The 25,869-nt window shown below is 43.5% G+C and overlaps 1 protein-coding gene across 3 annotated transcripts in view; it reads left to right on the top strand.

Annotated features, from left to right (window-relative positions):
* Positions 1-25,869, top strand: part of ITGB8 (integrin subunit beta 8) — a 109,641-nt gene that overhangs the window by 40,547 nt on the left and 43,225 nt on the right. For 2 of the 3 annotated variants that reach the window (XM_056800527.1, XM_007505393.2), the window contains exons 3-6: positions 3,269-3,358; positions 11,303-11,549; positions 12,920-13,085; positions 14,946-15,104. In XM_056800527.1, coding sequence (XP_056656505.1) covers positions 3,269-3,358; positions 11,303-11,549; positions 12,920-13,085; positions 14,946-15,104 — 662 coding nt within the window. Of the gene's footprint in view, positions 1-3,183; positions 3,359-11,302; positions 11,550-12,919; positions 13,086-14,945; positions 15,105-25,869 lie in introns of all 3 variants that reach the window. The other variant, XM_007505392.2, reaches the window with a different exon arrangement.

The following is a 25,869-nucleotide window of genomic DNA, read 5'->3' as shown; positions in this document are numbered from 1 at the left end:
ACCGTACTTATATATGTGCCTATATCACACATGTGTCTATGCCTATACTTGTAATCCTCGGATCCTGGATCTGGAGCTGAAAGGTCCAACCCAATCACTTTGTTAGGACAGTTTAAGAACGGACTGACGTTCTTGGATTTGTAATTTAGATGGGCAAGCCTTCTCTTCAGTCTGGCAGTGATTTTTCTGGCAGGCTTTGAACCAGAAAGTGGGCTTGTCATGCCTGGGAGCTTTGAAACAAATGAACCAAGAGCTGCTCCCCAATTAATAAACGGGAAAAGAATATTAACAAGCAGTTCTTGCGGGAAGACGTCCAAGCAATCCGGAGCCGTATGAAAGAATACTCCAAAGGGCAGATAATTAGAGAAATAGGAATAAAAGTACCTCGGAGGGACCACTTTGTACCCATTAGAGTGGCAAAGGTGACCAAAAAAGATGCTGAATATTGCAGGAGCTACAGGGAAAAGAGGCCTTTGAATGCAGCGGTGGCGGAGATGTGAAATGGTCCAGCGTTTGGTCATTGGGAGCTCCATCCCAAACGTAACGTGAGAGATGCATTCCTCTGACTGAGCAAAACCTCTACGAGGTCTGTGTCCCAGAGAGACCAAAGAGACCAAAGGACCCAGATACACAAAGCTCTTAGAGAGCAGCTCTTTTATAGTGGCAAAGAACTGGAAACTAAGGCAGAACCCATCCATTGGGAAATGGCTAGAGAAGTTATTGGCAGGAAATGCAGTGGAATCCCATTGTTCCATAAGAAATAAAGACAGTTTTCAGAGCAACCCAGGAAGACTCAAAGAAATCCTACAGAGAGGTGAGCAGAAACAGGAGAATAAGTTATTCTAGAGCAACCAAAGACTTCAACAATGCCATAATGAGTCACGGCTCTAGAGGACTGAGGATGAAGTTTACTGCCTGATCAAGAGAGAAGGGACCATCTCACCATTCAGAATGAGACCCTCGGCTAAGAAAGGAATTTGTTTTGCTTGATTTTGTCAACTTGTTATTAATCATTTTGCTTTCCTGTTTGTTTGGTTTTTGTTTGCTAAGAAGAAGAGAGGAAGGAGAAAAATTAAATTATTTGTAATTGGAAACATAAAATGTAATCCAAAAGCAAATGCATGAATTAAAAAATTTAAAGTAAAGCATTTGGACAGTTTTTTTAAGGTAGACAAAAATGTTTGAAAGAGCAGTCAGGAAGAAAATCACCAGCACTGCACGAGCCAAGAAGCCTTAGCTGTGAGTCGGATTCCTCAGCCTCATCAGATGGAATATGCTGAGCTGGAGAGAAACATGGGGCACTGGGTAAAGCGAGGAAGAGGCAGGAGGAGAAAGAGGGAGACTAAGCTGGCCGTCAGCTCTATGCAGACATTTGAAAGAAGCTGGACTAAAGCTCCCAAGGTGATGAGCTCTTTATGCTGGAGCAAAGTTCCAACATGTCTATTATTTCCCCAAATGTCCCTTAGCACGGCTGTGCAGCCACAGGCTCTGGTGTATTCTCTTCTCATTTCTTTCATCCCAATGCTTCTTTGTTCCCGACTGTCTCAGGCAGAAAGAAGCCCAGAACCAGGCTCAGAGGCTTGTGTTGAATACTCAGTCTAAGAAAAGGGGAATGGAGGAAGCCAGTGTTTAGCTGGAATACAAGAGATTGGAATTTGAGCAGAGCTAAATCTCTATAAGAAGGTCCCCTCTTAGGCCAGTTCAAACTTACTCAACTTTTCATTTTATGATGGGAAACGGAAGCATGGGAAATTCAGTGACTTGGCCAGAGTCACGCAGCTTACCTTTGTTGTTGCTGTTCAGGGTTGCCTGCCTCTCCAGGAACCCATTTGTGGTTGTCTTGTCAGAGAGGTTGGCCATTTCCTTCTCCAGCTCATTTTATAGATGAGGAACTGAGCAAACAGGGTAAGTGACTTACCCAGGGTCACACAGCTACTACGTGTCTGAGGCTGGTTTTAAACTTGAGGCTTACTAACATAATAAATGTTTCATAAATTCCTGTTGACTGAATTTCAGTTCTTCACCTATTAAAAGGGAATGATGATACCTGGAGTGTCAGCTTCCCAGGCTTCTTGTAACACAGATGTGGTTTTAGATAGTGGTGTCTATCTCTATCTCTACGTGTATTTCATATATATGTATATCTGTGTGTGTATGTAGTTTATATATATGAATATACAGCAATGAATTTTCCTCTGGGAAGCTTTCTCTCACTAGCACACACACACACACGTGTCTCTTTATACACACTTTATATACGTAATACATCAGCATAAATGCATGTGTGCATCATTTTGTAACCTTCAGATACTACTTAGATATCAGCTATTATTCCTATTATTCCCAGGCTTAAACTTACTTCAAGCTTATAATTTTAAAGCTGGGAAACTCCATATGCCTCATCTAGTCTCACTCAGTAGCTCATCATGGCAGAGAGACGAGGAGCCTTAACTCGAGCCCCAGAGGTAATCGGACAGTGGAGCCAGAACCAGAATCGAGTCCCCCTAACTCTTGAGTCCGGTGGCCTTTGCTCTACATCGTGCCGCCTCCGCTTTTTTCAGCTTGGTTTGGTGCCTGCTTTCTGGATGCAGAATAGATATTCCCACACCAGAATCTCTAACAAATGACCAGTTGGCTTCTCTTTAAATTCCGTTTCCTATTTGGAATGAACAAATGCTCATTCTTGTTCAATTTCTTTCTCAAGGCAAATATTCAGGAAGCATTAACAAGATGATCTTGTACTGTGATTAGCTAACGGTATTGGATATGCCTAGTCCTAGTTTTTGTAAATATGGCTTGTTCAGAGAGTTCAAATTCAATTAATTTCAGTAAACATTCCTCATTCACTCATTTTCTAACTAATTCCTCATTTAATTTATGTTTCAAACTTTGGAATTGACCATTAACATCCATTTGAGAATGGGTTTGCCAGTGGATGCCTATCCTGGGTTCTTCGTAGAATGTAATCTCCTTGAGGAGGGGGACTCTTTCGTTTTTTCCCAAGGGTTTGGCACCATGCTTGTTGAGCTGAATGGAATGAAACCAAATTAAATTCTCCGGTCATTTGTATCCCCCCAGGTGTTACATGTCCTCATCCCATTTCTCGGAACACTAATCTGGCTTTCTTTGAGTCGGACAGATGTTGCATGCCTTAAAACCACCAGTGCTTTTGCTTCTTAACAGGATTTCATGGCTGGAGCGTCAGCGAGTGAACGTTGTGACATTGTTTCCAACTTAATAAGCAAAGGCTGCTTGTCCGATTTTATAGAATCCCCTTCAGTTGGCGTGACGATACCCAGTGGAAGTGAAGCAAACACTCAAGTCACCCCTGGAGAGGTGTTCATCCAGCTGCGACCAGGTGTGCTGATTTAAATTATTCCTTTGACTGTATTTATTGGATGCTACTTGAAGCTTGGTTCCAATGGCTTCTATTGACTTGTCGGTTGAGGAGAAGGCACTATGATCTAGCATAAAGGGCTCTGAATTAATGATGAGGGGAAATGGGCTATAAACCAGGCTTTCCCATCAGCTGACTGTGTGACCTTAGGAAAGGTAATTCAACTCTCTAGTCTGCAATGTCTTCCTGGTGACTGGACCAAATGATCCCCGAACCCTAACTATTCTAATATTCTTAATCATAATAGTAGTTTTGATAGCAGCAGAGAGAAAAAAGAATGTGCCTCCATCTTTGAAGAAACTTCTAGTTGGGTAGAGAAACTGGATGCTGTGAATGGGCAGAAACTGGAGGAGGAGACCAAAAAGACCAAAGGCCCAATGGGGGTTGGAGATGATAAAGGCTCTTGGGGGTGTAAACCTTAAAATTCCTTAGACTTATAAATGTTGGAAATTTCACCATTGGGAAATTTCATACTTGAAAAATTTCCTATTGATAGTGGGTCTTGGCTATTGGAATGTGAACCCCATTGGCATGAGAGTTTCCTCCTCCTCCCTTCTTAAGATTACTTTAGGACAGAAACCTTTTGCTGAACAATGAAAAGGACTTTGACCTATGCTTAAGCATAGAACAGGAATTTCTTTGAGTCATGATTGATTTTAGAATTGATACAATGGAGATACTTGGAATCAATCTCCACCCTACTCAGTCCTAACAGGATTGAGGAAGGGCTGCAGCATAGATCAAAATTTAATTATTTGAATCTCTACCCTACTCAGGTTAACAGGATTTAGGAAGGGCTGTAGCAAAGGATCAAAGATTTAATTATTTGAAAATATGACCTTCAACAGACATGTGCAAAGCCAGAGACCTCTGGGCGGTCCTGGGTTAAGCTAGAGCCTCCATTGGCACAGGGAAATTGATGGACAGTGATTGGTAGATATGAGAACTGAGGGGAGGGAACTTGGATGGTTTCCTTAAAGAGAGAGGGGTCTGAAGACTCAGGGGTGGTGGTTGAGGAGTTTGTCTGAGTGGTTGCGGTGTGCTCTGAGAAGCTTGCTCTGGAGGAAGCTGAAGGTGGGGGCCTCTGAGACTGTTTCTCCATTTTGGTCACGTGAGTAATAGGGACTGATCTCTTTTCATTGCCCCAGCTATCTAAGGGCTTGGGCCTTTTGGCCCAGCCTAAACAGAAGGGGTATTTAAGCCCTATTCCCTTCTCTCCCTTTTCTCTCTCTCTATCTCTAATTCCTTTCTTCCTCCTGTTGTAATTAAACTCCATAAAAGATTGACTGCTGACTTGAGTTTTCATTTAGGAATTACATAGCTGAATTCCTTGGCGACCTTAAATTAATACATATCAGTCTTTTAAAGTGATTTCCTTGTCACAGGGGTATTGTTGGGGAGTCTTTTCCTAATGAGTGGGAATTGTCGATCGCATTCAGCAAACACATATTAGGTGACTAGTACTGGATGCTGGGCTCTATAGTAGGTGCTAGGCATATAAGAGCCAAAATAGAACGGTCCCTTCATTCTACCAGTCAAAAGAAATTAGCATGCAGGGACATAAATAGGAAATATTTGGAAAGTAAGTGCAAAGTAATTCTGGAGGACAGAGTTGAAGTCCACGATTTCATTGGTGTGAGTGTTCCTTTCACAGCCAGCTAGCATAGGGAGGGAGGGCTGGACTTGGAGGAAGACAAGGTCAAGACTTGCCTTGGATGCAGATGAATTTTGTCATGGTAGGAATGTCACAGTTTGTACTTTCGGTGCCCCTGGCTCAACAAGAACTCCCATCATGGGTTCCTTTTGTGTCTGTTTGTTTACAGACTCTACTAGTCTTCCTTCCAGAACTGGGACTTCGTGTCCATCTGGAATATCAGGTCACTTGACATTGATCTGGGTTTTCTAGTTTTCTCTGGAAGATTTTTCTGGGTGTCGAGTGCTATTTTCTCCAAGAATCTCAGAGGGACCTCAAACCAGGGAGCTGCAAACTGTCAATATAGCCCACATGGCCTCATATAGGGCAAAGTATGATCTCTCCCCTACTGCTCTTAGTTTTGCAAGCTCCAACTCCAAGCCTTCCCCTGGTTCAAGCTCCAGTTGCCAGCTGCTGGTCCCAATCCTTTTCAGCTATCTGGAAAGCTCTCTAGGCTAAGAGCAAGAGACCTGCTTATTGGTCCTGGGTGTGAGCTTCCTGCCGCAGGTCACTCAGCTGCTCTTTGACCACCTTCATTCTTTCTTCTGTTTCTTCCAGGTCAGCCTTATTCTGCCACCACCCAACCTAGTACCTTTCATCTGCTCACATCCTCAGAGTGATCTTCCTTCCAAAACATTTCCCCTTCAGCTTAAGACCCGGAGAATTCTTTCAGCTCCCTGATTCCCCGGATAAATTGCGTCCTTTAAAAATGAATTCCCCAGGTGTGTCTAAGCCAACTGAATCCTGCCTCATGGGCAGCCTCGAGATCCAAGGGTCTCAACCTGGAGTACATGGCTGCCCCGAGGATTTGCTGAGAATAGATTGCAGGGAGTCAATGAACTTGAATGGGAAAAAAATATTCTATCTTCATAGAATCTTCACTGGCCTCTGCCTAAAATTTAACATTTCCTTCAGTTGTTTAAAAATGCCATCTGTTAAGAGCTGTTACACTCTCCACCAGCCTGCCATAGGAAAGGGGAAGACTCCTCAAGCTCTATTCTATTCACAGCAATATTTCTTCTCAGCCATCTCCTTCCTTTTGTGGCCAGCCTTTAGACACTTTGCCCACCAGCCATCATTATGTACTACCTCTTCTGTCCAGTGATAGTGGCCGCCATCTCTAGGCTCCAGGTAGTTTCTCTGGCTGTCTCCTATGCCCAGAATGCTCTCCTTCTTCTGCTTTGACTAACTGGCCTCATTGGATTCCTTTGTTCCATTGTCTACAGGAAGCCTTCTTTACTCCCTCCTAATCTCAGTTCCTTTTCTTTGTTAATTATTTCCTATTCATCTGGTCTAGGGACAGATTTGTTGGCTTACTTTCCTTCCCATTAGATTGGGAGCTCCTTGAGGATAGGGACCATCTTTGCCTCTTTTTATGCCCCCAGCATTTAGCCCTGTGCCTGGTACACAGTAGGCTCTTTCACATGAGCTCATTGATTGACTGGCCTTATCTGTTCTTGTAGAGCTCTAGCAGGTAGACTGATTATCCTGACGATGAGAATAGACTATTTCTTGCCATATATTATACTAATGGCTCAGGTAGCTAAGTGGCATAGTGGATAGAGCACTGAACGTGGAGTCAAGAAGAATCATCTTCCTTAGTTCAAATCTATCCTCAGATTTTATTAGCTGTGTGACTCTGGGCAAGTCACTTCATCCTCTTTGCCTCAGTTTTATCATCTGTAAAATGAGTTGGAAAAAGAAATGGCAACCCATTCCAGTATCTTGCTAAGAAAACCCCAAATGAAGACATAAGGAGTTGGGCATGACTGAATGACAACTGAAACGCTAATTTCTACCAACTCCTCCAAGTCATCTCTCCTCATTTGTCTAATCAAAAGTGGAAGAATCATAGTAAAGTAGGAAAGTAGTTGGTCTTAACCTTTGGGTGGTCCAGGTTCAAATCCCACCTCTGAAAAACTAGCTTGTGCGGATGCACAGTTCCTCAGCCAAGATTCTAAGATTTATCTACTAAATCCTAAACATGGATTCTCTTCTGATCTGCAAACTGCTTGGGCATAGGGAATTCCCACTGTAGGAAGTCCCCCATGCTTACAAAATCAAAGCTCCATTCACTTATAAACTGAGGCTCCTTTGACCCTTACTCAGTCTCCCATTAAGCCTCACGCATGGAGCCACCTGCTCCTTCAGGCTTCCTTCTGAACTTCCCAGTCTCTTCTCAGACAATGTTAACGCAAAACAGCTGCTCATCACTCATCACAACTGGATTATATTTGGCTTCCTCTGGCCCCAGACAGACTGGGAATAACAGGGATGTGGCCAAATCCTCACATGAATTTTGGGAAGTATTGATTTCATTTTCCAACCCTGCCTCTTGGTGCTCCCCAACTTTCTGTCTCATCCATCAAAGCTATTGGAGGAAATCTGTGTCCTTTTCCCTCAGGGCTTTGTTGGCTGACAGCTTCAATGTTCTGATAAGCTCATTCTCCCTCAAGTGTTCATGTATGAACAAAGAATGGTGATTGGTGACGATGGCTATGTAGTGTCTAGATATCTCTTCATAGGCAGAAGAAGTTTGTTTTTCACTTCTGAAACATGTTAGAGCGGATTTGTCTGAATGCTCAGAATAATAGAGTGAAACAAGAAAGGGTTTGGAGTCCCGGTGCTTTGACAGGTGAGCAAATCATCTTCCCTCTCTTGCCATTCGTTTCCTCGAATGAGGGAGTCGAACTAGATGAGCTCGAAGATTCCTTTCGACTTGAACTTCATTGTGTCAGTGGAGGTAGTGGAGAGCTCCTGTGTCCTTGCCTGGCTCTCAGTCCACCCAGCTGCCCTCAGAGCCACTTCTTCCAATGGCACAGGCCACCCACCTGCTCTGGGTTGGGGCTAGTTCTTGGACCTTTATCTTGATGCAAAACTTTGAATCTTGGTCATGTTCGTCCATTGCTCTTACTTCTTTCCCTGGATGTCAGAGGGAATATATCTCACCCCTTTTCAGGGAAAGTCCTTCAGACCTCCCCCAAGTCTTCATTTTTCTGGCTAAACATCCTATTGGGCAGCTAGATGGTCCAGTATACAGAGTGCTGGGGCTGACATCAGGAAGACTTCCTGAGATCAAATCTGGCCTCAGACACTTACTGTGTAATCCTGGGCAAGTTAACCTTGTGTGCCTTGATTTCCCCATATGTAAAATAAAATGGAGAAAGAACTATAAAACCACTCCTGTATCTTAGCTGTATGACCTTGGGCAAGTCATGTTAACCCTGTTTGTCTCAATTTCCCCATCTGTAAAATGAGCTGGAGAAGTAAATAGCAAACCAGTCTGGTATCTCTTCCAAGAAAACCTCAAATGGGATCACAAAGAGTCAGACCTGCCTGAGACAATGGAACCACAGATAGCTACTGTTCTTTCAACTGATCCCTATGGGATATGAACATGAGACCCTTTACATCCTAGTCACCTCCTTTTCCCTTCATTAGTCAAATATGACATTGGCACACCCTTATTCTCACATTTTTTTAAAACAGAATTCTCTCATCCCCCTCTCAACTCCCTTACCCATGGAACTCCGACAAGTCAATTAAGCTACCTCATCTATAAAAGAGATAGTTTGAATTGATTTTCTTTTTTAAATTGAGTGTCTTTATCTCATGCAGGCTGGCAGTGGGGCTGCTCCTCATGGGCCCAATATTACTGATGATCAGCCCCAAAGATTTGACTTGCTCCATTTTCCCCCAATCTAAACTGATTCATCCATCTTTTAGGCAGCCTGGTGGACTGCCCCTTCCCCCACCATGGGTTTACCATATTGGAGCTGGCTTTACTTTGGCACTGGATGGGTATCCCTACTACAGCTCAGAATTTCCTGGCTCAAACAAGTCATCAGACTCAGCAGCCAGGCTTAGAGACATGTACTATCACATCTGGTTAACCTATCGACCCTTTCCTAAAAAAAGTTCTGAAAAATTCAAAATAAACCAAGGAAAACAATTGTAATCAAATAGTTATAAAAAACGGGTTTTAAATATATGTATTCACAGATCTCAGATTAGGATCCCCTAATCTAGACGGCCCCTGAGATCTCTACCAACTCTCAGCCATTGATCTTAGAGAGCATCAACTTTCACTGCGTAGGTCTACCTGGCATTTTTCCTGTCTCTGCCTCAAATTCTGTTGTTAATAGCTTTTAAAGGTGGTGTGCATGTGAATCCCAAGGACAGTTGTATCTTAGACTAGCTTAAAGGTCAGAGAACTCAAACACCTTCCCCCTTTGCAGTTGAGGACACTGAGGCCAGGAAAAGTTAAATGACTTGCCCAGGACCACATGAATAGAAAGTAGCAGAGCTAGGATTCAGATCTAGGTCTTCTCCCTCTAGATCCAATATTTTCTTCCTATTGAGCCATAGTCTTTCTAAATAAAAAGAAATGAGAGAAAACATGAGTGGGGAAAGGATAGATAACATTTGGTTTTTCTCTTTATTTCTACTTGTCATCTCACTATTTCTATTCTTCCTAGAATACTTTTAAATTAGGTTCAAAGTTAGGATTATTTTATTTTAGTTTATGTTATGAAATTCACCCAAGTGGAAAATTAGTATCAAATATCCCATCAACTCCCATGACTTTTATGAGAACCTATCGTAAAATTTGAGCCCAAAGTCAAATGAGCTGATTTAAGAGCAGTGAGCCACTCACTGGATATTTTGTGGAGAAGATTCTTGGACAAGTGGAGAGGTTGAGCATGGTGGCTTCTGGGACCCCTCCAACTATTCTATGATTTAGCTTAGGATTTCTCCAACATTTTACCTCAAAAAAAAAAAAAAGAAATTCATTGGAATGAGTATTCTTTATCTGAATTTTACATTTTAGAATTGTGCCCATTACTGTTCCCAACTCCCAAATGGGGCCACCATTGCCTAGAACAGTAATATGATCATTGGAGACATTTAACAAATGGCCATTGAATTGATTATGCTTTCCTAGCATTCTAATGTTATAATAATGGCACTCAAAATTCAGGAAATATGGAAAATACCCTGACCAACAGCCATCAGGATTTGAGTTCGTGTAGCTTGCAGTCTGAGGGAAGATAAAGGTTTTTCAAGCTTCAAGTGTAGTCAGTCTCCAGCTCATTGTCGGGAACCATCTCCTAATAATCATCTCTGTCCAAGAGTAGGATGGGCTGTCTCTGGAGGTGGTGATCTCCCTGTCATCAAAGGTCTTTAAGTTGAGACTACATAACCAGTTATCAAAGATGTGACACTGGGATTTCCTTTCAGATATGTATGAGACCTGATGATGACTGAGGTTCCTTCCAACTGTCAAATCCTGTAATATTTTGTGAGTCTGAAATGCAGACATAGATAGCAGAAGGGATTTTCCCAAAGTCTCATACATAATGAGTGGAATTAATGTTACTGTTAGAGAGTTGGGGTAAGTTGGAATTGGGTTTTAGGATTTGACCCCCAGATCCCCAGGCTTAAAATTCCTGACCTATAAATGACAAAGGGGGGACCTGTCAAGAGGATCATGAAGCATTCTAGAACTGATGAGTTTCCTCCACGTAACTTAAAATTTAAATCAGCAAAAGACCCTTGAAGGAATCTGGATCATATTCTAGTTTTTCACAATAAAGAATCACATTGCCTAAGAGGGTTGCAGGAAGTCCTTCAGGATCCCATAAATCTAGACCAGCAAAGATGTGTTGGAGCAGAGGAGCCTCCCTGGCACCCCAGAAATGGCATCCCAAAGGCAATTCTCCCTTAACACCTGGCAATGATGGATAGACGCTCTCATCTTCTGGAAATGCATGAGAGTTCACACACAGTACGTTCCAGAGGCAATTACAGAAAACAGAATCTGCAGACAAGGGAGACCTCCTCAACATCTTCTTAATAGGGCATCATAGGGGACAGCAAAGTGGCTCAAAGGATTGAGAGCCATGTCTAGGTTCAAATCTGGCCCAGCTGCATGACCCTGAACAAGTCACTTCACCCCCATTACCCAACCCTTACCGTTCTCCTTTGGAACCAATACAAAGAATTGATTCTAAGAAAGAAGGGAAGCATTTAAGTTTAACAGAGTCATGTGAATTTAGTTTTTGGCTCAGCAAATCTCATAAAGGTATTAGAGATACTTCCATTTAAGAATGGACGGCTTTCCATGTGACAGTCTCCCCATGGAGGTAGATAATTCGGTGTTGAGAAGAAAGCTTCCATATGACCGCATCTGTTGTTTTCTTTCTACTCAGGAGCAGAAGCGAGTTTTATGTTGAAAATCCAGCCTCTCCAGAAGTATCCAGTGGACCTCTATTATCTCGTCGACGTCTCTGCCTCTATGCACAATAATATTGAAAAACTCAACTCTGTCGGAAATGATTTATCCCAGAAAATGGCATCTTTTTCCCATGACTTTCGACTTGGATTTGGATCCTACGTGGATAAAACAGTGTCTCCCTACATCAGCATCCACCCCGGCAGAATCCACAACCAGTGCAGGTGCGGCCAAGGCCTGTGATGCTCCACGGGGATGGTGGGCAGCCAAAGAGGCGGATGTGGGGCTGGTTCTAGAGCTCCAGAGCACCCGTATGCTGCTACTTCTCCTGCTTTCCTTTTTCCGTGTTTGCCAAGGCGAGATTTGGAAGGCTTGGCCTGGAAAATGGCTTTGGTGTGATACTTTCAGGGCCCTCAGCACCATGGTCAAGGAGAGTGGGAGGGAGGGAGGAGGAGGAGGAGGAGGAGCAGGAGGAGGAGGAAGAGACAGACATGGGAAAACAGGAAAATATGGATTCAAATCCTTCCCCTCTCCCTAGTGCTATGACCCTGAGCAAGTCTCTTAAGCACCGGAAATCAATCTAGAAACGTTTAATGATATGAAGTAGATGAGAGAGAACCATATTTCAATTTAATTTGTTTCCTTGGTAAACCTGTTTTTAAAATGGCGCATGCATTTAAAGACAGGTTCTAAGAGGCAGTCCAGAGGTCTCCCCAATCCAGCAAAGTCAGGAGGTGGGGCCGTCCCAAAATATTTAATGATCTACTAAAGAATATTAGGGAGAATATATACACAATGATATGCATTCTACATAGTAATAAGTAGACCTAAGTGTACGTATACATAATAAATATACATAATAAAAGGGCTCTTAAGCACCTTAAACATATATAGAGAGCATACTATATAGGATATGGATATAGAATATGTTTGTATGTCCATAAACATGTATAGGTCACGCACATAAAATTATCGGTGGCTCTATAGGCATAGAATCCTAGATCAGACGGTTCTAAAACATGTGTCCTGGCCCAGCTTTGGAAGTCTGGTGAAACTAATGGAGCCCTGCTTAGAATGATGCTCTCAAATGCATGCATTTCAATAGATTTGCAAGAGATAAAAACAGATTGAGATATATTATAAAAGATATTCTTTTAACATTCATAGCATCCAGGTTACATGCACACATACGTGAAGTCACTGTCCTACAGCATCCATGAGCTGGGATCCCCCTATGGAGGGGAGAAGCCACAGGAAGGCAACCCCGTCCCCACTGCCAATGAAGCGATCTTTGCCCAACTAGCCATTTTCTTTCGACAATTATCATGTGGTCCAGAGAAATTGTCCTCACTCTTGTCATTTACAGAATTCCGCATTTTTCTCCAGTCCCCTTCCCCCCCCCCCCAGCTTTGGATATTTATTTCTGAGTGTCAGTATTCGACAATATTGTTTTCTGTTATTTTAAGGCTGTTCCAAAAAGTAATTAATGGAAATTCGGGGCTCTCAACCGCTGCCTCCCTGTCATTGAGACTCAAAGAGCACTTCTCAAAGCAGAGGAAACTAACCGCAGCATTTTTTCTCCCTGTGACTGCAGCGATTACAACTTGGACTGCATGCCTCCTCACGGCTACATCCACGTGCTCTCTCTGACCGAGAACATCACGGAGTTCGAACGAGCAGTTGACAGACAGAAAATCTCAGGGAATATTGATACGCCCGAAGGAGGTTTCGATGCCATGCTCCAGGCGGCCGTATGCCAGGTAAAGGGGGGCTGGAATAACCAGGGAAGGCAGAATTCTCAAAGATTGGGTGATTTTAGGATTATTTTCTTATTGAGCCCAAAGCAGAATGTAGCTTCTTGGTTAATAAGGTCTTGGCAGACTCAAAGACTGGGTCAACGATAATGGAATTAACACGAGTAGGAATAAATGGATAATCCTACACTTCAGGTAAAAATGGCATTCCTTGTGGTGGGAAAGACCTTTGAGATCTAAGCCAGCTCCTGTGCTGTCCACATATCACCCTTCCTTGGCTCGCTGCCCCCTTTCAGGTTGGGTGACTGGCTGCTCTTCTCCTCAGTCTCCGGCATAAACTTGAGGGTTTCTAATGCTGTTTCCCACCAGCCCCCTCCTCTCCCACACCAATATCCAGTTATCTCCCAACAGTAACTAACCACTGGCCGATATTTAATAAAAAGTGTGGTCAAATGAAAAGCTGAGGGAAGTATAGTAAAGCGCTGAGACTTAGAGTGGAAAATGGCTTAAAAACCTCCTTTTACCCAAGCCCAAGGCTCAGAGGGACACTCAGGTCTCATAGTAAGTCACAGACCTGGGATTCACGCCAGCTTCTATGACTCCCAATATGGTTCCCTTTGCACTCCCCCATTCTAAAGATGGAATGACAAAACCATTCCCCACCCAAGCAGAGAAGGGCACGCTTTCCCCATGGACACTCCACTGGTCCTGGAGAGAGTTGTTGGGGCACAGCATACCCCACTCCATGTGGAGGCCCTCCTTCCTACACATACAAAAAGTCCTGAACACATTGCAACAAGCATCCTGGAATACTCATGTTGGTACGCCATGTAGCCAAGGGAGTCCTCTTACTTAGCCTTGGGGCTCCCTTTTCTCCTGGTGGATCCCCCTTCTAGGTATGGCATAACTGAGGAATGAGTGCCACCCTGATGGACAGGACCCAGAATTCCACCTGCCACGATGGTTCAGTGCTGGGTGCCAGATCTCTCCTCAACACTCCCTAATGGATTTGGCCATTGGGGTAAAGCAACTGACTCTATTTGCTGGACCTTCGATGGTCCTTCTGACCATAAAGCTCGTCAAGTTATGCCTTTTGTAATGTGACCACATTCTGGCTCATCATTCATCCTTGAGCTCTTGCAACCAATGAGAAAACTCCTCATCAGGACACAGCAGCAGCCCCTCTGGTGTCCGTGGCCAGCAGCAGGCTTCCCCAAGTTCACACGTTGGGTTGAAATCAGCAGGGAATGTTGTGCATGCTCTGAAGACTAGCCTTACTGACTAGTTCCCTGCTATCTCTAGATGGGGGCATTTGGGCCCTCCATCACAGAGTCGGTAAATAGGATGCAGGGACCAAACTTAGATCATCCAAGTCCTCATCCAAGGTGCTTGCTTTCCTCCATAAATACCTCAGTACTTTCTCTCTGAGACAAGGGTAAAGTGAGTAAAGAAGAATGAAAGCAGAGTAAAATAGCTTTCTCTATGGATAAGGTAACTCATGCATTGTCTTTTAAAGGCATTGCCTGATGTTAAAATTCTTACTTCTTTTCTTACATGGATTTAGGACAGAACTTTGGTCAGGAGGGACAAGCCAGTCATTCTCCACCATGCAACCCTACTGTTGAATTCTTTATAAAATAAACAAAGATTTGAAAAGGAAAATAGATATCTAAGTTATGTATTACTTATATTTATATAATTATATAAATGCAATTGAATATACATGCGAGGATGAAGTAGCAGGGCTCTTTGACTCACTGACTCCACAGTTCTTATGACCCCCCATCGTTAATTAGGTATGTGCAAAGCTAAAACAGATCCTCAATGGTTTCCTAAGGGCTGACGGTATGTTTATTTTCACTTTAGAGTCATATTGGTTGGCGCAAGGAAGCTAAAAGGTTGCTTCTTGTGATGACAGATCAGACTTCCCACCTTGCCCTTGATAGCAAACTTGCAGGGATCGTGGTGCCCAACGATGGAGAATGCCACCTAAAAGACAACGTCTACATCAAATCCACCACCATGGTAAGGGGCCAGTCTGCCCTTATTCATCTCTGCTCTTTAGCTGATGTCTCAAACGGGGACAATTCAGCTGTTCTCTTACATGGAAGGGACCCAAACAACGTGAAGACAGAGCCAGGAAGTGTAATGAGATAGGACCGAGGGGATAATGGCTCTTCTTAATGGTGATTTGTAAAATAGAGTCAAGAGTCTTAGGGAATCATTAGTAGCTGACTCAGGCATGTCATGAAAAGTGGGGGATAATTTATATAATGGATCGCTTGCATTTGTTAAAAGAGAAAGAAATCGGCCTTTGCTTTGTGTAAATAAACCAGGGCTGCTTGGGAAGGGCTCTTCTTCTCTGGGATATCTTCTGCTTGGCCAAACATTCAGAAACCAGTGCTGAGATGGAGCCAATAATTCTTCGTGTAGGGTGGAAGAGGAAGGGTTTTCGTAAGGAAATTTATCGTCTGAACAAGCGGTATGCCCTTTCCTCCCTTCTCCTATGGGAGGTATTTTGAAATTCATAGCTGTTTTTTTTTCCCATTTAAATCCATTTCTGAGTTCCGAGCAATGAGTGAATCTCGCGGATTCCTGTGAGTGGTATCTCAGTGTCAGTCTGGACGGCAGTCATTTTCAATGCGGACTAATTCTGGGTGCAGAAACTGTGTCATTGCGTTGGCATCTGGGTAATGAGGCTTTCACAAGCTCGTGTTGGAATCCTAGCAGTGACCCCACATTTCTTGTCTTCTGGGCATTAACTCTTGAATTATCTCACTTGACCAGGAAGTTGGGATGATGTTTGACAACGAGAGAAAGAAAACTCATTCTCCTGTCCCATCTTTTTCAAATCTGTCGGCTATTTGCTCATAAGCTTCCGTCTTACATTTAAAGATAAAAATCCCCTTTAGAGTTTTGAGGTTCATTTAACGGGTAATTATTGGTACCTACTGTGTGCTGGGGGTACGCTGAAGAATGTGACACCACCTCGCCCTCACGCAGTTGTGGGGTAGTAGAGACAAGTGTATATCCCAGTTGGACGAGTGAATACTCAGCAGAGATAAGAAGGGGGAGAGAGACTGGGCAGAGGGGCCTCCACCTACACTCTAAATCTGCAGTCACAAATCCAGACGTTTATCCCGGCGGCCGTAGAAGGCAAAGTGAACACTTGGAAGGGGTAAATATGGAGGAGGGGCATGAGGATTAGAGGAGGGGGGGGGGTCCTTCTGCATTCTAAATCTACCGTCATGAGGGTATCTGGGAAGTTTTCCCCCTCTTAACCTTTTCACTATACACAGCATCTCTGAGGTGCCCCAGATCATCTTGTATGTCCTGAAAGTGTGTCTGACTCCTTAAGAGACGGGTCGTTCAAGTGTCCCGGACATGACCTTCTTTTGTCCCTCATTCAAGGAGCATTTATTAGGCACCTACTATGTGCAAGGCCCTATTTTAATCTCTAAAGAGGCAAAAAGAGAGGCAAAAGATGGTTCCCCCACACGAAGAAACAGTTAATTGTTTTGTACTGCAGGAGCTGTCATCTCCTTAAAGTATATATTCACACTTGTGCAGCCATTCCATAGGATATAATAGTCAATGTTGTATGTAAAAGTAAAAAGTCAAATATATGAATACATATTGTGCATATCTACTTACATCAGTTAACCCCACTTTTTAAAAGAACTTCCTTGAATTGGAAAAACAACCTCCTCCCAAGATATTCTGAAGTCATCTTAGGTGAATCCTTTTTTTTCTACTTAAGATGTGTTTTCTGTGGCACAACACCTCCCAGTGCCTAAATGAGTCCAAAGTCCTGTGGGCCAGGGGCTGTGCTAAGCGGTGGGCATACAAAGAAAGTAAACAATGGTCCCTGTTCTCCCGGAGCTCATCGCCTAAGGGAGGGATAGCACATAAACAGCGAGGTCTGAACAAACTACAGACAGGACTAACTGGAGCTAATCACTATTGAGGGGGCCGCAGGAGGTGAGAATTTAGCTGTGATTTGAAGGAAGCCAGACACATGTTTATCTCTAGAAAAGCTTAACTCAGGATTTGCTTTGAGAGCCTTGATCTCCTTCATTGGAAATGAGCTCCATCTAGTCCACTTCCATTAAAAAGATGCTCCTTAAAAGACACCAAAGTGGACCTTCCTCCCTTGATCATCTAAATCAAATGATTTTTTGAAGATTTAAGACTAAAAGTACATCAGGGTATCCACCTGCTGGCACGCTGATGACTGGCAACCAGCCCATCACATTCATTTTGACAGGAAGAGGAAGATGGAAGAAGAATCAGATATTTTTTAAAATTTTGTTCACTGGAATGGTCAGGGATGAGACTGTGGGGAGGGCACTGGTCTGGTAACTGAGGACCCAGAAGCAGAAACGGGAAGTAGCTTACCCTTAAGGAGCTGACTTCTTATTGGAGAACTACCGGAGCACACAGAGAGTGAATACAAACATATATATTTGGAGAAGGTGATTTTGAGAGAGACAGACAGACAGACAGAGAGAGAGAGACAGAGACAGAGAGAGAGAGACAGAGAGACAGAGAGACAGAGAGACAAAGAGAGAGAGAGAGAGAGACACAGAGAGAGAGAGAGAGACAGAGAGAGACAGAGAGACAGAGAGAGACAGAGAGACACAGAGAGAGAGAGAGAGAGACAGAGAGAGACAGAGAGACACAGAGAGAGAGAGACAGAGACAGAGAGAGAGACAGAGAGAGAAGAGACAGAGAGAGAGAGAGAGAGAGAGAGAGAGAGAGAGAGAGAGAGAGAGAGAGAGAGAGAGAGAGAGAGGAGAGAGAGAGATTGAGAGTTGTAGCAAAGAGGGAATGGCTGGAGAGAAAAAAGAAAGACCTTATGTGGGAAAGAGCCCAAGAACTTTGCCTGGAAGGAAGCTGGTGATTCTGCAGAACTGCACACAGACAGCCACAGAGGCCAGAGATGGGATGCCTTGGACAGAGAATAGCTGGTGGTTCTGTTAGACTGGAATGAAGAGGATGAGGTGAAACAAGACTAAGGGTCTAAGTGAGATGATGGAAAGTGTTAAAGGCTGGGGTAGGGATTTGATGTTCTTCCATTCTCGAGGCAGAGAGCAGGATATCCCACAGTTGAAATGGCTAAATCCATCCGTGTTTGATGGTGTTTGAATGTCTCGGCTCAGCCTTCTTTAGTTAATGTTTATTTTTGAGAGGAAGGATAAAAAAGGCCTTTCATCCACATAAACAGTAGAGGCAGATTTTGACTACATGTGTGCACATGGATGCCTGCATCCACACACCCACACACAACCATTCCATCCACATTGATAAGCTCTCGGCTTCTATAGGCAGCCTTCAATGAAAGAAGAACGCTCTGGTTTTCTTCTTCAAGACAATTTCAGGCTGTTCTCTCTGGATGTTTGCATTCCTATTGGAGGAAGAAATAAACCAGAGGATTTGGTTTACCCAAATTAAAAAGCCAAAGCTGATTTCTCCATCAAGCACAATTTACAAATAAGAAACCACTATTTATGTATACATATGTTTGGTCATAACACAAACCAAATCTTTCATTATCAAAAAAATGGAATTTGTTTTCCCCTCTGCTAAGCCCAAGGATGATCACTTTGCCAGCTTTTTTCTTAGAGCTCGTGTGTTGTCTTTGTTTCGTTTTGTTATTGTTTTCCATTGCAGTACTGCCAATTTCAGTGAAGATGACTAGCCTGAATCAGTTCCATCCAGATTTGGGGCCATAATGAGAGAGCTGGAATCTGAACCCAGGTCTCCCGACCCCAAATCCAAGTACCCTTCCCAGTCGCACTCTCAGGCATTGGCCTTCTCACTTTTGGGGTGAGGACATAGGCATTTAAAGTCTGGAAGCCAGCCCCAGCATCCCTCTCTCCTTCCCTTTGGGCCTCAATCTCCAGATCCAAACCTGTCTTCCCACTCTGCCCTTCCCCTAACTCTTCTCACCTGTTTGTGGAACCCCCCTCCGGTGTTAAGAGAGGCAGGAAGAGTTCAGGAACCCTAGGTGCGGCTGAGAATAGTGATAAGGATGACTACAAGGGAAGGGCAGAGCCGATGACAGCCATTGATTCTTGCGCAGTGAGTCAGTGCCTGGTGGGTGCCAGGTACCGGGGAGACAAAGAAGAAGAAAGAGGAGGAGGCGTTCCTAAGGGGTGACCCTATACCTGGATCTGTGCTAACAACAGGGACCCTCAGAGAACACAGAGATTCTCCTGGGGAAGGAAGCCCCACGAGCCCATGGAAACAGAGATAGAGAAAACACTGGAGCTCCTTTTAAAAGGAATCTCCTCAGATGCCCGCCATCTTTCGAGCATTTCAGAGCATCTCCCCCCCGCCCTTTCTGGGAAACAGAGTTCATTAAAAACTAACACGAGAAAGGAAAGAACCAACCCCATCCCCACCCCTACAGTCAGGCACAAACCATGACGGCATTCTGTAAGTCTCCTCCTGGCTACACGTTGCCCATTGGAACAAATCTAGTTCCAAGAAGCGATAACTGATTCATGATGAAAGCAAGGCATCACAAGAAACATTTCAGACCCACAGTGGATTCCACTTAAAGTGGAAGCAATTTTGAACCTGAGCAGGCAGCTGCTTCATGGCCCCCAGAGAAGAGCTGGGAAGCTTGGGACAGGCAGAGGAGAGCTCTGGATCTGCATTCAAGGGATTGAGACTGGAATCTTGGCTCAACCAGGATGACCTGGGTGATTCTGACTAAGTGCCACTACCCAGCTGAGCCTCAGTTTCCCTATATGTCAAGTGAAGGGGTTATCCTGGATGGATCTCAGGCCCTTTCCAACTCTACATGGATGATCCAGTAAGAGGAATAGATTCTCCCCTGTGCCACTGGAAAGAAGGAGAGGCTGAGAGAACTGGTCAGAGGTGAACCATGGAAGGGAGCCTAAAAAATGGCTGATGTGTCCACATACACCGTGGACATCTTCTAGGTACTCGGCTGTTGTACGCTGCCTCCTCACAGGGCGAGGTCTTTCTACTCTGTGTTTCCAGCACATTGCACCAAGCCAGACACTTAGCTCTTTGGGGAGTCCCTTTGCTAATCTCTGAATTAAAAAGAACCCCCAGGTTTGACCCAGTCATGAAGCGGGTTCCTCCTTTCCTGTCTGTCCCATGGGCCCCAGCACGTACCCAGATACAGATCTCGGCCATGCTCACCTAATTGCCTTTGGAGGTCGGCACACCTGGTTTCCAGGAACCAGCGTCATGTTGGTTATTACGCTGAGACCCAGGACATGTGAAAGGTCAGCTCTGATAAGATCTGCCAACTGCTCTCTGGAGGCAGCAGCTCTTGAGCTCAGCCTTCCTCTCTTCCTGCTGCCCATGGGTGAGGCTGGCATCTGGCCAAGCCTGGGGAGCCAGCCCACTTTGCCCTTGAGGAGTTCACCAGGTGCCTCGTGACTGGCATTTGACAAGGAGCCTGAGTTGTGAACCTTTTCGAGTCTAAAGCAAAATGACATCATTCCGTTTCTGAAAATTTAACATTTTAAAGGGATTTCCCCCTGTGGCTATGTGCACCAGGACCTCACACACTGATCCTGCCTCTGACCTAGGCTATGTGACTCTGAGGAAGTGCCCTCACCTCCCTGAGCCTCAGTTTCCCAATCTACAGTTAAGTAACAATTCCCATAGCATGTTCTGCCGCTGTAATGATTCGAGATTTTAAGCATGAACTTGACTTTTGGTTCATGTCTGGGGATTTCAAACAAAGAGACAAGTATTGGTGAGGAAGTATCTTCTATGACTGCAAATAGGCACGTTCTCTCTATCTTACAGTTTAAAAAGCTATTGGGGGGGGGGGAGAAGCTAGGTGGCTAAGTAGATAGAGAGCCAGGCCAGAGAGGGGAGATCCTGGGTTCAAATATGCCCTCAGACACTTCCTAGATGGGTGACCCTGATCAAGTCACCAGGAAGGAAGGAAGGAAGGAAGGAAGGAAGGAAGGAAGGAAGGAAGGAAGGAAAGAAGGAAGGAAGGAAGGAAGGAAGGAAGGAAGGAAGGAAGGAAGGAAGGAAGGAAGGAAGGAAGGAAGGAAGGAGGGGGTATCTTTATGTGCTTTTTTAGAAACTTCATTAAGCTTTTGAGACTATGAAATTCCAGATTGGGAGTATTAGATTCTGAATTCCAAGATGTATTCAGGCCATTTCATGGAGGGCAGCTCTGTCTGAAGGATGCACAAATCAGTCTGGAGGAATGGGCAGAGTAGACTCTGGGTTCAGGAAGACCTGAGTTCAAATCTCTCCTCTGACACTTACTTAACATATGGACATGCCTAAATCAATCGACCTCTCTAAATATTAGTTTCCTCATTTGTAAAATGAAGATAAGACTATCTGAAGTATTTGCTTCTTCAAGCTGTTGTATAGCCCAAAGAGATCCTTTTCAAACTTCTCAGTTCTCTACACACCACTTATTATTTCTCAGAAAGGCAGCTAAGTAGTGAATATACCTATCACTTCTTGATTTGAATACCAAGAAACAAGCATGGGGGAGGAGAGATGAGATGAGATGGTTGCCCAAAAAGATTGGTCAAACATTTCCTTTAGAGTAATATTGGGATCTTATTATTATACGGAAAAGTTGGGCATCATCTTTTTGCTTCCATCATACTTAGGAGTGAGGACAATGAATTCCAAAAGCATCACACACACACACACACACACACACACACACACACACACACACACACACACACACACACACTCTTCAGTAAACCAGAATTTGGAAGGAATTGGATGCTTCTACCTTGGGAAATATGTCATAATTTTGCTTAGTGTTCAAGGATCTCATTTTGCTCAGCGAGCACCACTCAAACAATTCATTGTTATCAGGGATCATGATGGGTTGAACAATAGTAGAGATTTATTCATTCATTCAACAGACACTGACCAAAAATAATAATAATAATAATAATAATAATGTGCTTTGCAAACCTTTAAATTCCATTTAAATGGAAGTTATTATAGTGATCATTATTACTATTACTATGTGCTAAACAGTGACAAAAACTAGTTCCGTCCTCCAGGAGTTTATTCTGTGGAAACAGTGATGTAATACAAAAAATACACAGTTCAGTATAATAAAATGGGGCAAAGGAGAGAACTAGATACAGTTCTATAGGAAAAAGAAGGAAGCAAAGAATTCTTCCAGCCCAGGGGAACCAAGGAAGACTTCATAAAGCAAATGGCTTTATGAATGATGAGTTAATAGAAGACTGTAAAGGCAAATCTGTTCTGGTATTAACGTCCTTGATCTTGTCAGTGTGCTTCAGTGCTGGAATTAAGGAACTACCACTGCAGCAGTCAGAGCCAGGCTCCCAGGTCAACCTGCTTTAAGGTGATGATATAGTAATGTTCCATCTTTAGCCTGACCAGCTTGAAGGAAAACAAGCCATACTGAAATTGAGACGCCGAGTGCTGTGACAAGAACACAGGTCTGGGAGTCAAATAACTTTGTTCAAGTCCAAATTCTGCTGCCGGCTTGCGTGAAAGACCTTGGGAAAGTTCTTGACATTCAGAGCCTCACTTTCTTCCCTTGTGAAACAAATAGGATGAACTTGATGGTTCCTTCTAGCTCTAAAACTGGATTTTTGCATAGCTGCTTTCTTTATCATTTTACTGAGCATCTATAGGCACCAGAAAGACAGTCTGTCAAAGTCAGTGAGTTGTGAATTCACTAGGATGCCTGCCAGGTTGGTTGTCCTTGAATTGGCTCTTTTCCACTACACTTTGTGTTTTTGGAAATCAAACAAAAATCAGTGCCAATCTGCAAACATAGTCAGACTACTTCTCTTGTATGAAGGGATGGTCAAAAATTTTACATGAATTTTCCAGATTGCAAGGGCACCAGCCAGACCCCTTAACTCCCAAGATATGGAAGGAATGCTTGTATATGAGGGCAGCAAGTATATGCAATGATTACTGGGTTCTGCAGGCAGCTGCTTCTTCTCTGTTCACATTGTCTTCTTCCCTTCTTCCCTTCACTTCTTCCCTATTTTTCATTAAACCCAGTAAACTCCCAAGATCCTCTTCTCCTTCCAGAATCTTCTCCCAGGGTTTGTGTCTAAATTCTCCTCCTTTCCAGTCACAGACATTTTATGCATTTTTCTCTATCCTTTATCACTTATCTTTACATTTCTAGGCTATTACGAAAGCCTCCTTCCCAGTCTCTGTGCCCCCAATCTCTCACCTCTACAATCCATCCTTCTCAAAGCTGCCAAATTAAAATCTTCCTAATACACACCTGTGGTGCTCCCCTCCTGAGAAATATATAATGGCTCCCTATTGTTTATAGGGCAAAATCTATTCAGAGTAAAAATTTTCCCCAATCTCCTTCCAATCTACCTTAGAAGAATCCATCCATGCATATTACTCCTCCTCAAGCAGTCATGGGTTTCTGCTGATCTGAACAACTGGCTGTCTGGCCTCCGAGGCTGTCCTGTTTTCTCCAGGCTCTCTACATCCATTCAGGCTTGGCATATATACTCTCTCAACATGTCCACCTATTGAAATCCTTCTCCTTTCTCCCCAAAGCCTTCCCTCATCTCCCAGGGGAAAGTGACCTTTCCTGCTTCATTGTCCCATATTATTTTTTATCACATGCATGTATATATCCTATTCCTCTTTGTGTGATGCTGCACGTGTACATATCCTACCCCTCCGACTAGATTGCAATCTCCTCAGTATACAGAACCATTTCATGTTAGCATCACCAGTGCCTCCCTAGTGCCATGACAGACAGCTCAGGAGCTTCCTCCTATTTCAAGATAACAACTCCTAGCTGCTAGGGGTCCAGTCTCTCCCTCTTGGAGTCTCTTTGTTCCCCACCTCCAACACATGGTGTTGGTGTTGTTAAGTCAACTTTCAATTGTGTCTAACTCTTTGTGGACCCCGTTTGGGGTTTCCTTGGCAAAGATATTGGAGTGGTTGGCCATTTCCTGCTCCAGCTCATTTAACAGAAAACTGAAGCAAATATTGTTAAGTGACTTGTCCAGGATCACACAGCTAAGTGTCTGAGGCCGGATTGAACTCAGGAAAAGAGTCTTCCTGACTTCAAGCCTGGCACCCTATTCTCTGAGCCACCTAACTGCCCCTGGCACATGGCAAGCACTGAGTAAATTTCTGATGAGTAAGACTGATTATATATGAACCATGTAACTTCTCTTGAAATCAATCATTCACTTAAATGTACTAGTTTAGCAAATCAAGCATTTATTGACTGTGCCAGGAAGTGATGATTTCTTCTTCAGATAAAAGTTTAAATTGATGTTGTTTTTACTATAGAATAACTTACGTAAGCTACAGGTTCTGGTTGGTTCCGGTCGATTTTCTAATATTACAGTGGCATTTGTGTTTCCTTTTTTTTTTAGCTGTCTACTTAGAATTTAGCTTAAGAATCTCCTTTTATCAAAAGAGACACTTGTTTGCCCCATTTCTCCCATCTACCATGGTGTGCCAGGTATGAAATCCTGTTTTTCCTCAGTTATCTCTATGTCCGAAGTTGCTCCCCATGAATCATCCTTCCCTCCCCTTCTTCTCAGACTTTTATGAGTTACTTCCCACACGTCTCTACGAAGTGTGAGCGAAGAAGAGAAATAGCAGAGGGGTCAGTCTCCTTACCCATCAGTAATTAGCAACTGTCTCAGCCCATCCCCATTCATTCGTCCCTTCTGCCCCTGAAATACCTATTATCATTATTAATTATTTTCCAAGTTTAGAAGAGCAGTCTGTAGTAGGTTAACTTGAGGGGGAGTGTGGCTTGGGAGAGCAGTGATTTCACTCGACCTGGATAGCTAGTCAAGAAGGAGGATTTTCTCTTGGCTAGTGAAAGAGGGGGCGGAAAAGATAAAAGGCGATAATGATAGTAAACTGCATGAAGAAGGAGAAGGGCTTCTGTCATGGCAATTCATCTACCATTTGGTTGTCAACAGTGGCTTATGGAAACATCTGTTCTAAGTTTGTAATGAAAGAGAAAATCTCTTACAATATACTTGGAATTTTCTATTAAAACATTTCATCCACTCCCACCCTCCCCTCAGGGGTTCAGGGGATCTGTCTTGCCAAGTTTGGAAACTCAACTGAACCTCTTTTCCTGATCTGCTGACCAGACAAGTGCCTTTCAAGGTGGAGTTTATGCATCCTTGGTCAATGTAATTTCCCGTTTGTAGGGGCCAGGGGAGGAGGGAACATTAATAAACCACAGAAGGCTGCTTAAATTGTGCATACCTCTTTCAAAACCAATGTTATGATGAGTTAAGTGTAAACAAGTTAGAAACATATGGATTAAATTTCCCTTAAAATTCACATGAATTTAAAAATTAAGAGTTGGGGGTGGGGTGGGGCAAATCCTTGGCAGACTGAGTTCCAGTTTTACAAACCAAACATACTCAATAAATAGTTGTAAACTTAAAAATAAATTCCTAACACAACCAGATTTACCCAACCTCATGCATGTCACTGGTTAAGTAACTTTGACACATTGATTTGACATCCACTCTATTGGGTGCAAGACTTAAAGAAGTGTTTAATGAGCTACTTAATTGTCATGAAAGAGCTATTTCTAATTGCAGTTTCCAATTTTTTTTACCTGTAGAGGAGCCAACTTCACCATTAAAGCTGGCTCCTTGGTCAGTTTTCAGTAGGCAACAACTAGGCAAGAGATGTTCCTTAAAACTCTTTTTATGAAAGTTCTGCCATTTTATTTCTGCCATTTTAAACTGTTCCCCTTGCCCCCCAAAAATAAAATGATAGTGATTTATTTCCTTCTGAGAAA

This window comes from Monodelphis domestica, chromosome 5 (assembly GCF_027887165.1).
Source record: "Monodelphis domestica isolate mMonDom1 chromosome 5, mMonDom1.pri, whole genome shotgun sequence".
Classification (NCBI taxonomy): Eukaryota; Metazoa; Chordata; class Mammalia; order Didelphimorphia; family Didelphidae; genus Monodelphis; species Monodelphis domestica.
Note: the sequence above shows the minus strand (reverse complement) of the source record. Positions and strands in the feature narration are given on the sequence as shown.